This window comes from Canis lupus, chromosome 17 (genome assembly GCF_011100685.1).
Source record: "Canis lupus familiaris isolate Mischka breed German Shepherd chromosome 17, alternate assembly UU_Cfam_GSD_1.0, whole genome shotgun sequence".
Taxonomy (NCBI): Eukaryota; Metazoa; Chordata; class Mammalia; order Carnivora; family Canidae; genus Canis; species Canis lupus.
Window position 1 is genome coordinate 64,439,188 of NC_049238.1, and position 16,943 is coordinate 64,456,130.

At 41.9% G+C, this 16,943-nt stretch overlaps 1 protein-coding gene across 1 annotated transcript; it reads right to left on the reverse strand.

Annotated features, from left to right (window-relative positions):
* Positions 1-579: 579 nt before the first annotated feature.
* DDX20 (DEAD-box helicase 20) lies at positions 580-11,934 on the reverse strand. The gene is made up of 12 exons (XM_038562423.1): positions 11,887-11,934; positions 11,607-11,814; positions 10,505-10,599; positions 8,542-8,710; positions 7,806-7,920; positions 7,543-7,685; positions 7,264-7,402; positions 7,111-7,169; positions 5,817-5,899; positions 5,380-5,485; positions 5,129-5,230; positions 580-2,409 (listed from the first exon to the last, which is right to left on the reverse strand). Exons 1-12 carry the CDS (start codon positions 11,932-11,934, stop codon positions 1,250-1,252), a joined length of 2,427 nt encoding a protein of 808 aa, XP_038418351.1. The 3' UTR covers positions 580-1,249.
* Positions 11,935-16,943: the final 5,009 nt, after the last annotated feature.

Sequence of the window (16,943 nt, forward strand, 5' to 3'; positions counted from 1 at the left end):
AGGGCAGGGGTGGGGGTGGGGGGGGGTAGTTGAAATCATAGAAAGTAAAATCTCAGATAAAGGGGGAACTGCTGTAATTTCAATTACATTTTTTTTTCTAAATTGTAATTTATAGATGCCCCATCTAAGAAAAATGGGATGCTCCCCACTAGGGGTCATTAAAAGCAAAAACTAGGGGAAATTTTAAAATGAAAGCATTACAAGAACTAGGGGGAAATTTCCGGAAGACCTAAGATTAGGACACCATGTGGGAACAGCTTGAACAGAATGAGTTCCAACTTCCTAAAAAAACTTAAGACAAAGAGCTAGAACTTTCTCTTAGCCTCCCAGCAGAGTAGGGCAGTTCTTTTTTTTTTTTTTTTTTTTTTTTTTTTTTAGAGTAGGGCAGTTCTTAATCTGGGTTCCATACATGAATGTTAGAGGTCATAATGAACGCCTTAGAATTACATATACAATTGTTTACAGAATGGAAATTTTTCTGGTACAAATCTATAGCTTTCATCAGACTCCTAAAAGGATCCAAGAACCAACAGAGTAAGAGTTAGTCCTTTTCTTGAGAAACAAAAATAAGACAGCCACTGATGCTCCGGAGCTATTTAATATACAGTAAAAAACAGCTTTCACAATCTTAAAAACAAAAGACATTCAAATGATCAACAATAAACATTTTGCATTTTTACTGGTAACAAATATTTTTAATGGAAGCAAAGAACATGAAAGCAAGTACCTTTGGGAAATGTCTGAAGCAGTATTTATTCCTTCCTGACGAAACATAAAAAGCGAAGGGATTTTCTGAGCTACCATGCTACAAATTTCTAAAAGAACATACCTCTATGGAAATACGAAATACAGTGCAAGCCTTTTGTCAAGAACTCCACAGCATAAACTAACGTTATTTTTTAAATCTCAGCTGTTTTTATTTTTTCAAGTAAGCAGTGGTGTAAGTCTTTTTAAATGTTTCTTTTTCAAATGGCTTACAGAAAATGGCATCCTGGAACCTTTAGCTCTACGTCCCCAAATTTTTTTTCAAGAATTTGATCCGTGAAAAATTTAAGAAAAAAAAAAAAAAGAAGAAAATATACCTGGTCAGGTAGGTCAAGACAATCTGAAAAATAGATGTGTCCCAGCAGGAAGCCTCAAGACTTCAAATCCCTCAAAAATGCCACTCTACTCTAGGACAAGGAGGTTGGCTAACTAAAGGAATCGCTCACTGGTGATGTGGATGGTCTGAGGTCCTGCCTGTCTGTAATCAATGGTTGCCGCGCATCATTTCTTGTAGGTAAATTGTATTCATGTGATAAGCCGCCATCCAGCCTGGATGCCTCTGAGCATTCCAGTAATACGACTGAGAGGCAGCAGTGTAATACTCCTGCCACGCCCTGTAGTAAGCCCTCCAGTATTCCTCATAATCCTGATAGGCGTCAGAAAAACCTGGATGCGTCTCCCCACAGCAGTCATACCAACCATCTTCCTGGGGCTCAGCCTGCGCTCGATAGGAAGACCACGGGGGAGGGTTTCTCCGGCTCTGCTTAGCTCTCTGGTTAGCCCCCTCTTTATGCCTTGCCTTCGTTTGGGTTTCAGGTGATTCTTGACACTCTGCAGGATTAGGGGTGTCGTTTCCATTCAGAGGTTGTTCCAAAGATGTATGGCCATCCATAGGCGTGGACTCTGAGTCTTTCAGCTGAGTATCTGAAGAGCCTTCAAAGTACGACTTATTTCCTTTGCTCTGGGAGGAAGTCCTCGAGCTGTAAGAATCACTGTCACTCTCGGAGTCTCCAGACTGGCTACTGCTTGCCAGCATCAGCACTTTCTCCTCAGGAACTTTACTGCTTACCAAACCATTCTGAGGATTCACAGTCTGATCCCCAGGACCTGTGTAATGCCTGATGATTTCCACAGGTCTCTCTAACCCCTCATTAATATAATGTTCATAATCCTCTACCAATTCTATAAAAGTCAAAGAGTATGGCAGATGGATTTTAAAGGAAGACAGACAAGGAATTTTGGGGAGTGACACAGGTAACACTTCTTTGACCTGGTGCTCACTGGCAGAGCTCTCAGCAGGGATCTGAACAGAATTCTTCACTTGCTCTTCCAACTGTATGTCACAGCCCCACTCTCTTGGAGACGCTGCTTTTTCTATGATTCCACACTCTGAGTGGCTTTTTGCAGGAAGCTTTTGTTTGGTATTATTTTTTGATTTGACTAATAATGCAGACACAGAAGTATTTCTAGATGAAGCCACGTGGTTACCATGAGCTTTCTGAGTTTGAAAGTTTCTCTCCATTTTTTGAATCTGCTTTTTTAAGGGCTGGGTAGGTACACTTGCTAAGCCATATGTATGCATAGCAGCTTTAACCTCCACGTCCCAATCCAAACATTCCTCCATTAGACCAGGAAGAATGGGATCTACATAACAAGAACAAAAAGAATTTTAAAATTTTGAGCTGTTCTAGAACAGGAACTTTTGAATGACTTCTTATGCTTTCCAGAGTCAAATAAGGTTAAGAAACAAAACATACTAATAATATACTAAGAGCTTAAGAATTACATTATACTTGTATTTTAAAAGACCTAAACAATCCTTGCAGTAAAGAAATATGCCCCCAGGCATGCCTGGGTGGCTCAGAGGTTGAGTCCAGGGATCCAGTCCCACCCACATGGGGCTCCCTGCAGGGAGCCTGCTTCTTCCTTTCCCTGTGTCTGTCTGTCTGTCTGTCTCTCTCTCTCTCTCTCTCTGTCTCTCATGAATAAATAAATAAAATCTTTTAAAAAAGAAAAGAAATATGCCCCCAAATATGCAGGACACATCCCATACCCACAGCAGTATCTCCCTGGACCTCCTGCTCAAAAAGAGCTCATGCAAGGAGTAAGGTCCATGCCTGCAGCAATTCTCCCATCTCTGCCCTTCTCGCTCTCCCCAGTGCCTCCCTTTTATCTGACTACCACCGACAGCAAAACAAGATACTAGAAAATGGACTGTGCTCCCCCCAAAGCTTATCAGCTGGGAAACATTACAACTGCAGCTCTGCACCCAAGTAAACCAGCCACCCTATGCTCCCGACAGGGAGAAATCACTGCCCCCAACAGTGGGGAAAAACCTCTATTAGGGGTAAGTTAGAGGACTGTAAAAATATTGATGGTCTCAATGGCACTTGTAAGTTCTAAAACATTTGCTGGCTCCAGCTCTCTAAATTTCCTATTCCATCCAGGTGGGATGACTTACTCCTCCTGCAAACTCAGACCTTCCCAAAGTGTGATCAGTTTTCCTTAGGAAGACAAAACATACAGAGCCTCTGATTTACATGGATCTGGCCCATCTGTGGCTGCTGTCAGTGCTCCATGTACACGTACCCCTACCTAATCCCTCTGATCTGGACTCTTCAGCTGGGGCTCCTGACCTAGCTGAACAGACCGACCCTCTGATGAGAACTCTGATTCCCACTAAGGTGAGATCCCTTGCTTGCCTACACCTCTCCCACTCCTGCCCCAGGTACTTCATTGGAACAGTCTATTGCCATACAAGTTCTCAGTCCAATATAAATCCAACACCATGAATATACTTTTCTCATGATTTCAGGGCTCTGTTAACATCACATAAAGATCAAAATATGTCATTTTCCAGTATCCAAAAGGCAAACTTAATTTTTATCACTAGATGCTATAACACTGAATCCTACCAAAGTCTTAACCCTCTTGTACCAATTTTCAATTTATTTTTTCTACATTATAATCATTTGATAGGTTACCAACAGACTTACACATATAATTAACATACTGTAATGTCTTAAAACAACAGAGAACCTAAAAACCATTTCTAAAAACAAATTTAGAAAATCAGGACACAAGCTTAGAGCAACTGAAGAAATCTGTGAAAATCGAAACTCACAAAATGAGTTATTACAAAGCCAGAGCTACTAGAATCCACAGAATTGGAGCTACTAACTACTAGCTGATCAGAGCTACTAGAATCCACCTTTGTAAAATAAAAGATGAACCCTGTGCCAGACCTGTGTTTAATCTAGCTTTATAAAAATCACTAAATGAGTTATATATTAATTGGTAAAATATTCAATGCTACATTTATTCAATAACTACATATCCCATATTCTAGATCACGTATATATTGTATATTTATATATATATTCACACATATGTACATATACACATGTATACTTACACACTAACAATGCAAACCACATTTCTACACAATTTTTTTTTTAATTTTCAAGAGATCATTAATAGTTTGAGACGTGCAGTTTCTAAGGTGGCACTTAAAAAAATCAACTTGACAAATGACTCACTAAAATCAAAAGAAAACATTTCAGGGACTCCTGGCTGGCTCAGTTGGAAGAACATACAACTCCTGACCTCAGGGTCATGAGTTCGAGCCCCATGTTGGTATGGAGATTGCTTAAATAAATAAATACTTTTTTTAAAAAAAGAAGAGAAAGAAAACTCTTCAAATTTTTTAAAATAGCATTCAAATTAAAGACACTACTCCTTCCTCGTGGTGACAATGCAGAATATGGCTAGAATTACCTCTCATAGCAACAAAAGTATTAAACATATGCCCCATTATTTAAAAGAATAAAATGAAAACTGCAAGTTTACAAACTGAAATATAGAGCTAACATAGTACTTAAATATTTTTCATGTGCCAAGAGTTAGCTTGCAATCTTTGCTGCTTATGAGCTGTAAGAGCTTAGGCAAATTACTTAACTTCTCAATGCCTCAATACATTCATTCACAAAAAGTCAGTAATAATAGCACACACTTCACAGGATCGTGGCGAGAATTAAAAACGTTAATATACTGAATGGGACCAAACATATCCTAAGTACTCTGTGTCAGCAATTATTTTTAAGAGGCCTATCGCCAATATGATTATTCTTTTGACAGCAAAATGAAACAGACAGGGACGCCTGGGTGGCTCAGCGGTTGAGTGTCTGCCTTCAGCTCAGGGAGTGATCCAGAGTTCCAAAATCAAGTCCCACATCGGGCTCCCTACAGGGAAACTGCTTCTCCCTCCGCCTGTGTCTCTGCCTCCCTCATGTGTGTCTCTCATGAATAAGTAAAATCTTTAAAAAAAAAAAAAAAAAAAAAAAGGGAAACAGACAAAATATACCTGGTAAAGGCAGAAGATTGATGTTACATTTCTGGGCAATTTTCATCATCACGCTTTCTTCTTCTCCCCGACAACAGTAGGTCACTGTCAACCCCAAAGTACCTAAAAGCACAGAGGGCATGTTATGTAGTAGATCAGTTTCACGTAAGTGACACTCCACCTGTCACATTTGCATTTCTTCCTCCTAAAGAAAGCAGCCAAACTTTTTTTCTTTTTTTTTTTTTTAATTTTTTTTTTTTATTTTTTTTTACCAAAACGACCAGCTCTGCCAATCCGATGCATGTATGTCTCCCAATCCAATGGTACATCCAGATTTACTACCAGGTTCACCTTCTCAGCATCAATTCCACGGGAAGTCTTGGATTGAAGAAGACAGTAAGTACTTGCATTAACTGCCACACAGGCACCAACACACACTCAATTATTCTAGTATAACCAAGAGCCAACTTAAGAACATGAGGATATTTAAGAGCAAAAAAAAAAATTAATTAATTTCTAAGGACGAGTTTCAAGAATAAAGATGAAAATATAAAACTTTGAAGAAAGCAAATTCCCCTACTAGAAAGATAATTCCCTTCTGATGTTCTTATCAGACACACCTATGTAAAATAAAAGATGAACCCTGTGCCTCTGATAACAGAGCCCAAGTCAAGATGGATTAGTCACTCAAACTGAACAGGAAATTTACCAAATCGGTGGAAATGAGGACTCTGCAATGAAAATGTTTCAGTTTGGCCATAGCATCAAGACGCTGATTCTGATTCATGTTGCCTAAAAAGACCCAAAAAGAAAGTCATATAAAAGCAACCTAATAAATATTTACCAAATCCACAAAAAAACAGAAATCATAACTATCGTTCTCAAGCTTTAAAAATACACCAACCCAAGTTAATTCTATCCTCATATGCAAATCAAGGTTAAGACCTAAAGTCAGAATCTTTTAAAATCTGGTTAGGCTGTCAGCTTGAAATTCAAGTATTAATTTTAAACGATGACTGGGTTATGCTTGCAGATTTAACACTATATCCGCAAAGTTACATATGAAGTAGAATAACTCTTAGGAAAATAAAATTGCTATAATCAGCTGTTTATAAATTTAGTTTTGAAGTGTAATCTATAGTCAAAATATTAGAAAAGTCTTCCCTGTACCCCATGATATATAATGACCAAACTAAGGCTAACAGGTTACAAACTAAGATATCAATGAAAACTCTAAAAAGGAGCTCTCTGATCAAAAATTTCTTTATATCTTTCATTCCTACTAGGTCAGCAGTAATAATTTAGCTTTGTGTCAAAAAATGAATCATCTGGGCAGCCCTGGTGGCACAGCGGTTTAGCACCGCCTGCAGTCCGGGGTGTGATCCTGGAAACCCAGGATCGAGTCCCGCATCGGGCTCCCTGCATGGAGCCTGCTTCTCCCTCTGCCTGTGTCTCTGCCTCTCTCTCTGTCTCTATGAATGAATAAATAAAATCTTTAAAAAAAAAAAAAAAGAATCATCTTGGGGCGCCTGGCTGGCTCAGTGGGAAGAGCATGTGACTCTTTACCTCAGAGTTGTGAGCTGAGCTCTACATTAGATGTAGAATTCACTTAAAAATAAAATCTTAAAAAAAAAAAAAAAAAAGAAGTTACAGGACTTCAAAACAGTTAATTCGGTAGCAATTCTTAGCATTTTTACAATGATTATGTAAGGTAGCAAAGTATTTTTCTCTGAAGATGACAAATTTTATAAAATTATTAAGTTCTTCACCGACATTCATTCCAATTTTCTAATTTCGTATTACATACCAAGTTGCCTCTTGAACAAGGATATCGATATGTGATCTCTCAATGAAAATTCACCTCCAATTTCCTTTACTCTGAAGACTCAGTGCAACCTCACACTCACAAGACAACTCACGAAGTAGTTATTTCTTCCTCCTGACGCTGGACATGCTTCAAGTCAGAACACTAAACAAAGACTAAAAGTAAGAGAGGAGCTTACCTGAAATGCACTCAGCAGGAAAGCCTTTAGCAGAAAGGATATCTGCCAAGTGTTGTGCTCTATGAAAAATAACATAGAGGGTTATCATTTTATAGATATGGCCCTACACCTTTTATTTCACAAATTCTCCAGGTGACCTCTTAAGGTACATACCTGCTGTGCAAATTAGAAAAGACTAAGGCTTGATTAAATGGAATTCTGCTGAATAGTTCCTGTAAATGCTGAGCCTTCTCCTCAAAAATCTTATGGGCCAAAGGGTATGAATTGACAATTTTGTAATACTGCTTCAAACCTACAAAGAAGAGTCTTCTGTTAAAACAAATATATTTGCTATATCCTAATAGCAAATATGAAAGCACCAGCCAATGAGACAAGGGAAAGCTCCAGAAAAATCACAAACCAGTAATGTAAGTATCCAATATCTCTTCTCACCTATGAGACTCGGATCACTGGAATTTAGTCTTACAAAAGTGGGATCTCTCATGTACTTTGTCAAAGCATTAGCCAAAAATTCAGGGTAGGTAGCTGATACTGCCAACATCTGTTTACTAGCAGGCAAGGAAGAATAAATCCAGCTGCAAAACAGAAGAAAAATACACACCAGGGAAACCAATCACAGTAATTACCACCTGGAAAAGCTAAAGAGAGACACTTTAGGATACACTTTTAATAGTCAAGCAAGTTATTTTTCTTACTTTATTTGCTCCTGGAAGCTGCCTTCTTCTAAAAGCTTATCTGCTTCATCAAGAATAAAGAGACGTATACTGCCTGGGTTCAAGTAGTCAAGTTCTATCAGTTGTTTAATTCTGCCTAAATTCCAGAAGAAAAGCATATTGAATTATTCAAGATGCACTGAATATGTACAAATCTTGGTCAATGTTGTTACTCAACTTACTCACAGGTTATGCTGCTGACCTTCTTAACCTGACCCTCATTATTATGCATTCAAACTGAATCACAAAGCAGAAATTGTGAGTTCTGATCTTGCCTAAATCCATTATTTTTCCCTCATATTTCACCACCAATTAGTATGGATCATAAACACTGTTCCCATCAAAAGACTTGAATGCAAAAGCCCTGCATACTAAATTCTGATTTGAGTGATTCACAACTGAATGATTAATACAGAAAAAATCCCAATCCATGGCTTAAAAAGGCTTCCTGAAAATCATCTCATTCCCCTTCTTCTGAGAAGCCAATTTCATACATGTGCTTAAACATCCTTAGGAATGGAGATCTCATAATTTCTGTTGGTAATCCCAATTCTGTTGGTAGTTTGTATCTCACTGGTCTAAGCCTCTTCATTTTATAATTCTCAAAATAATTCTCATAGTTATCGGAGATGCCCATATTCTTATATTAATTACATTACTTATATTAAAAGTGTTCAGTTCTTAAGGAACCCTAATTACGAACAGGGTGATATCTTACCAGGAGAGCCAACGGCAATATGACACTTTTTAAGCCTGGTTTTGTCTTGTGATAATGGAGTCCCTCCAATAAAGACATGACACTCTAAGCCTTCCATTTTTATTCCAATAGCAGTAATAACAGAATGTATCTGTACAGCAATTTCTCTTGTAGGAGCCAAGATCAAAATCTAAAAAAGCATAAGATATATAAACCTTTAACAAGTCACAGGAGTAGATACGTATGATTGGCACATTCATACTACAGTGAGCTATCTTTCATTTAAGCAATTGTTTTAAATGATGAGTTTTTACTGACAAGGGAAACTAATCCGTTCACTCACCTATGTATTCATTCAACAAATATTAAGCAAGAACCTATTATATGTACTAAGAAACAAATAGGTTGCTGTGAACAGTCAACAATACACAGTCCTTGCTTTCCTCGTGGCACTTTCATTCTATGTAAGAAGACAAACAATGAAAAAACATACATAAATCATGACATACAATGAAAAGTGCTACAAAGAAAAATCAAACGGGAAAAGAGAGAGAAGTGACAAAGAAGGGAGTTGTTTTGAATGGGCCAATGAAGGAAGGCCACTAAGGAAGTAACATTAGGGACCTAAGTGTACGCTGCAGAGTAGAGCTAGCTGTGTGACATCTGGGGAACTGTTTTTAGGAAGAGGACACAGCAAATGAAAAGGCCTTATGACAGTAATGTTTTTGATGTGCCTGAGGAACAGCAAGGAGGCCCATGTCACTGGACCAAATCAGGGTCAGATATCTAGGTCCATGAAAGAGAGCCTTGAGACTAAGGTAACTAACTATGGGAGGACAAGGTGAAACTACATGTTCTCAGCTACAAGAAGAAGAAAAAAAAAAAAAAAAAACCTAGGGAGAAAATATGCCAAAACAATTCACAGCAGTTTCTGGGTACATGAGATTATGTGTTGTTTTCTGGTACTTCTTTGCTTTCCTGAATTCTCCAACTTTCAAAAATGACTATGTATTACTCTGAGAACACAAAAGATCTTTAGTTCAAAAATACAAATTTGGTTTATGGAACTTATTCGGGATTTTAGCATTTCACCTACTGCCAAATTGTCAGAAGCCAGAATCTCAACTACATCTCAAATTCACAAGTAGAACAGCTTAGGCCTTTGGGAAGCAAAAGGGCTTCCTATGGGCACAACCCAGGATTTGGTAGACATAGAGGAATGTGGATATGCTGGCATACTGTTTATACATAACACGGGCTCAACAAAACTTTGTTAAAGAAAGGATCCCCAAACCTAAGTCTCTTACTAATTTGGGCAGACCATCTTTAGACCTACTCCAAGAAAACCTAGAAATGGGAGACCAATAGGGTATACTCACAGAGCTCTAAGAATCACCTGCAGTTACCAGCAGCAATAGCCAGCGCACTGTCTTCTCATCAGTCAGGCCAAATACTAAATCTTACCACAATCGGGTCAGCAAGTAAAAGAATAAAGAAACCCTACCTGTATTCTCAGGTAATGCAAAAACCGACACACGTGGCAGACATAATCTATTAGAGATGCAGTGATAGAAATTCCCAAACATTAAGGATGCAGTGATAGAAATTCCCAAACACTAACGACGGAACCCTGGTCACTGTCCACACCACCACCATCCAATAGCTTTAATGTCTCCTTAACTTCTAGACCTTTCATTTGCTTGACTCAAGCATTCATCAAATCCATCTGTCTCTCGGGAGCTACTGGTATTGCATCCGACCCCGTGATAAAGTCCACATAACAGGGACGCCTGGGTGGCTCAGTTGTTGAGCATCTCGCATCTGGTGATCGCAGCCCCTAGGAGGCCCCCTGCATGGAGCCTGCTTCTCCCTCTGCCTGTGTCTCTGCCTCTCTGTGTGTGTCTCATGAATAAATAAAATCTTAAACACACACACACACATCCACATAACATGACCTCCTTTGGGTCCTCCAAATCATACTCACCTGGGTACTTTGGTTTTCGAGGACGAGAGAGTCCAAAGCAATGGTAGAGAACACACAGGTTTTCCCAGTGCCAGACTTGGCTTGAACAATTAAATCTGAGGGGGGAAAAAAAAACAAAAGAAAATAGATCACAAGGTAGCACGGGACTAAAGAAGCTTGGATACCAACACGAAATCACACAACCGGAGGTGTCTCCAGGGATCACCTGGTTGGCACCTTCGTTCTTAGCTAACTCTTAAATAAATAAATAAATAAATATAAAGAAAATAAAATAAAGATAAAAATAAAGAAACAAAAAAAAGAGAAGGAAATAGAAGAAAGAAAAAAGAAAAAAAAAAAAAAAAAAAAAAGAAAGAGAAATAAATAAGAATATAAAATAAAATAATAAAATATAAAAAAAATAAATAAAGTAATAAAAAAAAAATATAAATAAATAAAAATATAAATAAATAAAAATAGAAATAAGATAAATATAAAAATAAATAAATATAAGTAAATATAAATAAATAAATAAAATATAAAAAATATAAATATAAGTAAATGTAAATAAAAATAAATATAAATAAATAAAAATATAAATAAATATAAATATAAATAAATAAAATATAAGTAAATATAAATAAATATAAATAAATATAAATAAGTATAAATATAAATAAAAATAAATATAAATAAGTATAAATATAAATAAAAATAAATAAAAATAAATAAAAATATAAATAAATATAAATAAATATAAGTAAATATAAATAAATAAATATAAAATAGAAATATAAGTAAATATAAATAAAAATAAATATAAATAAAAATAAATATAAATAAATATAAATATAAATAAATAAATATAAATAAATATAAATAAATATAAATAAATAAAAATAAATAAAAATAAATATAAATAAGTATAAATAAGTATAAATAAGTATAAATAATAAATCAATCAATCAATCAATCACACACACACACACACACACACACACGGATACAGCCTCAGGGCACGTCCGGAGGCGGGCCTCGGCCCCGAACCTCCCGGTCCCTGCGAAGGGGCCGCCGCCACCTCCCGCCCGAACGCCGCCCTCGGCCCGGCCTCCTCCGCCCTCACCGAGCCCGCAGCGCCCCAGCGGGATGGCCTTGAGCTGCACCGGCGAGGGCCGCTCGAAGCCGGCCGCCCGCAGCCCGTCCAGCACCGGCCGCGACAGCAGCAGCGACTCGAAGTCGGCCGGCTCGGCCAGCAGCACGTCCCCGGTGCGAGCCCGCGGGCCGCCGACGTCGTGAGCCGTCCGCAGGCTCCGCGCCGGCCCGGGAGCCGCCTCCGAGGCCGCGAGCGGGGGGTCCACGCGCCCCGCCGGCCCCGCCGCCCCCGCCGCCCCCGCCGGCCCCGCCGGCCCCGCCGCCGCTAACGCCGCGGGCGCTTCAAACGCCGCCGCCATCGCCGCCGCGCCGCCGGGTCTCGCGGCGCCGCCGGGTCTCGCGGTACTTGAGGCGGGGGCGGGGAGCCCGCGGACGGGAACGCGGAAAACTTTATTGTCAGTCCTCGCGGGAGACAGCGGGGCCGGCAGTCGGCTCGGCGGTGCGCGCGGGGCACACCCCGCCCCCGGGCCGCCGAGCCCTCCCCGCCCGCGCAGGGCGCCCGAGCGCCGCCTGGGGGTCCGGGTCGGGTCCGGTCCGGCCGCTGTCGACTCGGGGCGGCTCCAGCACCCTGTGCCCTGGCCCCGGCGGGGCACGCGGCTCCCCGAGCGACCCCGCCACCTGCCACCTCCCAAACCCGGAGCGGGCCCCGGAGCCCCCTGACCGCAGCCCTGCGCCTCCAGCTGCGCCTCCACCTGCCCCCGCGCACCCCGCGCGCCCTCCCCGGGGGCCACCGACGGTCCGCAGCTTCCCCTTCCCGGAGGTCTCTGCTCAGCGCCTTCCCGAGGAGCCCACGCCTCACCTGCAGCACCGCGATGTGTGCTTTTTTTTTTTTTTTTTTTAATTTAAATGTGATTAGCCAGCCTGCAAGTGCATCATTCGTTTCAGATGTGGGGTTCGGCAATTCATTCGCTGCAGATAATACCCAGTGCTCACCGCATCACCCCATTACCCCCCCCCCCCGCAGCGCCCCCCAGTCTGTTTCCTAGAGCTAAGTCCCTCAGGCTTTGGCTCCCTCTGGTTTTCTGTCCCTTCCCCCATGACCATTGCACGCTTCCTTATACTCCACATAGGACTGGAACCACGTAATCGTCCTCCTCTCAGCATAATACGGTCCCGGTCCAGCCACGTCACTGCATCTTCACTCCAGCAGAGTCAACAGTGTCACGTCGACCTCACGCGCACAGCATAGGGATTCGACCACCCTGCGCATGACTCGGCTCATCACGATCACGCTCCAATCTCTATCACCTGTTTCACCCCTACCTGTTAGTGTTCTCTAACAGAACTACCCCACCCCCTCCACTCGCCCACCTTTCCCACTACTCTCTGTCTCTTGTTCTGCCTTATTTTTCTCCACGGTACTTACCCCTACCCTAAGACTGTTTATTGTCTGTATCCCCCACTCTACTAGGACAGGAACTTGTCTGGCTCTCTCCTGTGTTCCTAATGGGGACAAAATCAGATCTCAAAACATAGGAAGTGCTCAACATTTATTGAACAAACAAGCTCCTGTGACCAAGTCTTAGCCATAATTCCAAATTTAAATATTTCCGGAACCTAATCTTTTTTTTTTTTTTAATAGGGATTAGATTTTTTTTTTTTTAGGTTTTTTTATTTATTTATTTATTCATGACAGACAGAGAAAGAGAGAGAGAGAGAGAGGCAGAGACAGAGGCAGAGGGAGAAGCAGGCTCCATGCAGGGAGCCCAATGTAGGACACAATCCCGGGACTCCAGGATCACGCCCTGGGCCAATGGCAGGCGCTAAACCGCTGAGCCACCCAGGGATCCCTCCGGAACCTAATCTTATTCACAATTCCAAACCTAAAGATACTCAGCATCCAACTCCCAACTTTTTCTTTTGTCCTTATATCATTCTGGTCCTTCTCTCTCACCCTATTCTCACACATGTGCACACACCCAGATTCCAAATGATATAGGAGGGGCAAGGCAACCCCACTGGAAAGAGGTCCCAAGGATGAATTTTGCTTAGAAATTTAGAAAAAAAGGGATCCCTGAGTGGCTCAGTGGTTGAATGTCTGTCTTTGGCTTAGGGCATGGTCCTGGGGTCCTGGGATGGAGTCCCGCATCGGGCTCCCTATAGGGAGCCTGCTTCTCCCTCTGCCTGTGTCTCTGCCTCTCTGTGTCTCTCATGAATAAATAAAATCTTTAAAAAAAAAAAAAAGAAATCTAGAAAATGCAGAAAATGTCAACTGTCCATGTGAAGCAGCGGGTGGGGGGGGTGGGCCTGCCAGGAGCAGGCACTGAAGTTTCCAGGCTTCCCCATAGTATCCCCACCTCTTTCATTCACCTAACTCCCAAATCCCAAACCTGGGAATTATTCTAGACTCCACTACCTACCGCCCCTCTCCTTTTCTAAGTATAACCTGAGGGCAGATAATTTGGCCTCCACATATTTCATTCCTCTCTTCTCTCCATGGCATGTGTCCTATTTTAAAGCCCCTTTATCATCCTAGCTGTTGAAACAACCTTCTGAATGGTACCCCTGCCTGATTTCTTCTCTCTCCCAACCATTCAGCCCACGGGTGCTGGAGTAATCTTTCTTCAGTGCGATTCTTAGATTGTTTGGGTCCAGCTGCAGATCCCATTCCTTTTAACAACCTTCTTTATTTCCCATGCCAGACCTCCACTCACTCTATGATAACTCCAGTCTCACTCTTGCTGTGTTCTATTTACTTATTTGTGTGTCTGTCCCTCACTATGAGCTTCTGGATGGGAAAGGATGGGAATTTTGACACTCTAGGCTCGCCAGCCCAGCACATGCCCTTGATGGGCCTAATAAACATTGAGTCTTGCTCAGAAGTCTTCACTGGGTATCCATGCACACAGCAGTAGTTCTGTAGGACTCACACCAATCACTTATGAAGAATCCAGCTCTCATCCCAAAAGCAACAAAAAGATTGCTCTTGCAGAAAAGACCATTTACAGTTTTATAGGTATCCTGGGATTGTGTCTGTTGTTTGTGATGTTTCACAGACACAAATATTGCAGTAATGTTACCAGGAAGAAATTGTACTGCTTCAGTGAAAAACACAAATCAATAAAGTGCTTTCCTCAGTAGTGAAAAATGTTAATAATGCTGTTGGCTGTAACTTTTAGTGCCATAGAGATGAAATCCAAAGGTAAGAGACCATTCAACAACTAGTTAAGGTTTCACAGCAACAAGTCAGACTGTTGTGTGCCTCCCGGCCTCCCCCAGGGTAAAATCACACTGGGACCCCAGCCTTTTCTTATGCTGGTCCGTCTACGTGGGAGGCCTTTCCTCACCTCTGTACCTGGGAGTTAGAGAAGGGAAAGATTCCTATGTACTGAGAAGCAAAAAAACAAAACAAAACACATAGACTCAGGGTAGATGCTGAGATTCTAATGGTCCCATATGATCATTTCACAGTAAAGGTTCCTATACCAGAGGGGAGGGAAATGATGGTGAATAAAAGCATGGACCTAAGGTGGCCCACCCTGAGTGTGAGGATCCATGGGAAAATGTAGAAAGGAAAAGCACTACAGTTTTTTTTTTTAATTGTATTTATTCATGAAAGACAGACAGAGGCAAAGACACAGGCAGAAGGAGAAGCAGGCTCCCTGCAGGGGACCCCAGACCCCAGGATTATACCCTGAGCTGAAGGCAGACACTCGACTGCTGAGACCCCGGGCAGCCCTGCACTACCGTTTTGTTTTGTTTTAATTTTTATTTATTTATGATAGTCACAGAGAGAGAGAGAGAGAGAGAGAGAGGCAGAGACACAGGCAGAGGGAGAAGCAGGCTCCATGCACCGGGAGCCCGACGTGGGATTCGATCCCGGGTCTCCAGGATCGCGCCCTGGGCCAAAGGCAGGCGTTAAACCGCTGCGCCACCCAGGGATCCCTGCACTACCGTTCTTACGGCTACTTCTCATTGGACCCTCAAAGCAACAAAGGGTAGGCCATACTGCATTCAACCACAAACATCTCTTTATTCTTTCTTTGACAAACATCCTCACACCTAATGTGAATCAGCTAAACAAGGGAGACACAGAAATGGGATGGAATAATCAGAGCCTGGCCCTCGAGGAGAAACATACAGGCTGACAGGTGGCCTTGATCAAGGAGGAAACACACAGGTAGCACAAGATGGCTGTAAAATCATTGCAATACTCACATTTTTCAGGGCTTTCGGTGAAGTGTGGCTGTCATGTGGGAGAAAGTGGGAATTTATGAGAAATTAAGGAAAATGCCTTTTACTATTCCAAGAGCAGTAGCTTGCTTTATGCCCTCCTCATCTCCACCCAAAATGAAAGCGTGCCTTAAAGCATGCACCTAACTATGAGAAAAGCTCCATGAGCAGATCGTTCCTCACCCAATCCTTGGAGTCTAGTACTTGTGCCAAAACAGCACCAGGGAGGCAAAGCTCAACTCCTGTGAAGTACCAGGGCTTCACTTTCTGAGCTGATCCTTCAGGATAGAGAAGGAGTGCATCAGGCAGTGGGGGTGGAAGGAGAGTTCACCAAGCAGACAAATCAGAGATATTCTGGGCAAAGTGAACAGTTTGTGCAAAGGCGTGGAAGCATGAGAAACTGTAATAGTTTAGGGAAGCCACGAGCTTTAGTGTGAACGGAGGCAAGTAAGGCAGCAGGTACCAGGAAATGAGTCTGCAGAGATATATCGGTCCCGCATCACGGAGGGCCTTGTCCGCTGCCACAGGAATAGAGATGGAGTGTGCTGTGCTCTCCCGTGCACAGGGCCCTGTTATGTAACAGGACAAATGCGGCTGGAAATGTGGATGAGGCTCTAGTCATGGCCAAGCTGAGGAGTTTGCATCTACAGCATCTACATTTGGGATCTGATTTGAGGCAGGTCACTGCAGGACCCATTTCACATGCTGTCTCTTACCCGACGGCACCTAGGTGTGCTAGGTGACGGCTCTCCAAGCGCCAGGGCACACTGCTTATCCTGCAGACCGATGAAGCACCTGTTTCCTCACTCTCTCCCTCCTGGACAAGGGGGACCTTTCTTCCCGATGTTCCTCCATTGGTCTGTTCAGTGGATTAGCGCCATCAATAAACTTGGAGTGTATCAACTCACAATATCTGGCCTCCTGGACAGAATCTATTGCTTCATGACCTACTCAATCCCACGTAGCTACCTTCCAACATGGAGAATGACTATTTTTACTTATGCCCCTTGGCGTAAGGAGTGACCATATATTCGGTACCTTTTTTTAAAAAATTGATTATTTATTTATTTAATTCACGAGAGACACACACAGAGAGAGAGAGAGAGGTGGAGACCAGGCAGAGGGAGAAGCAGGC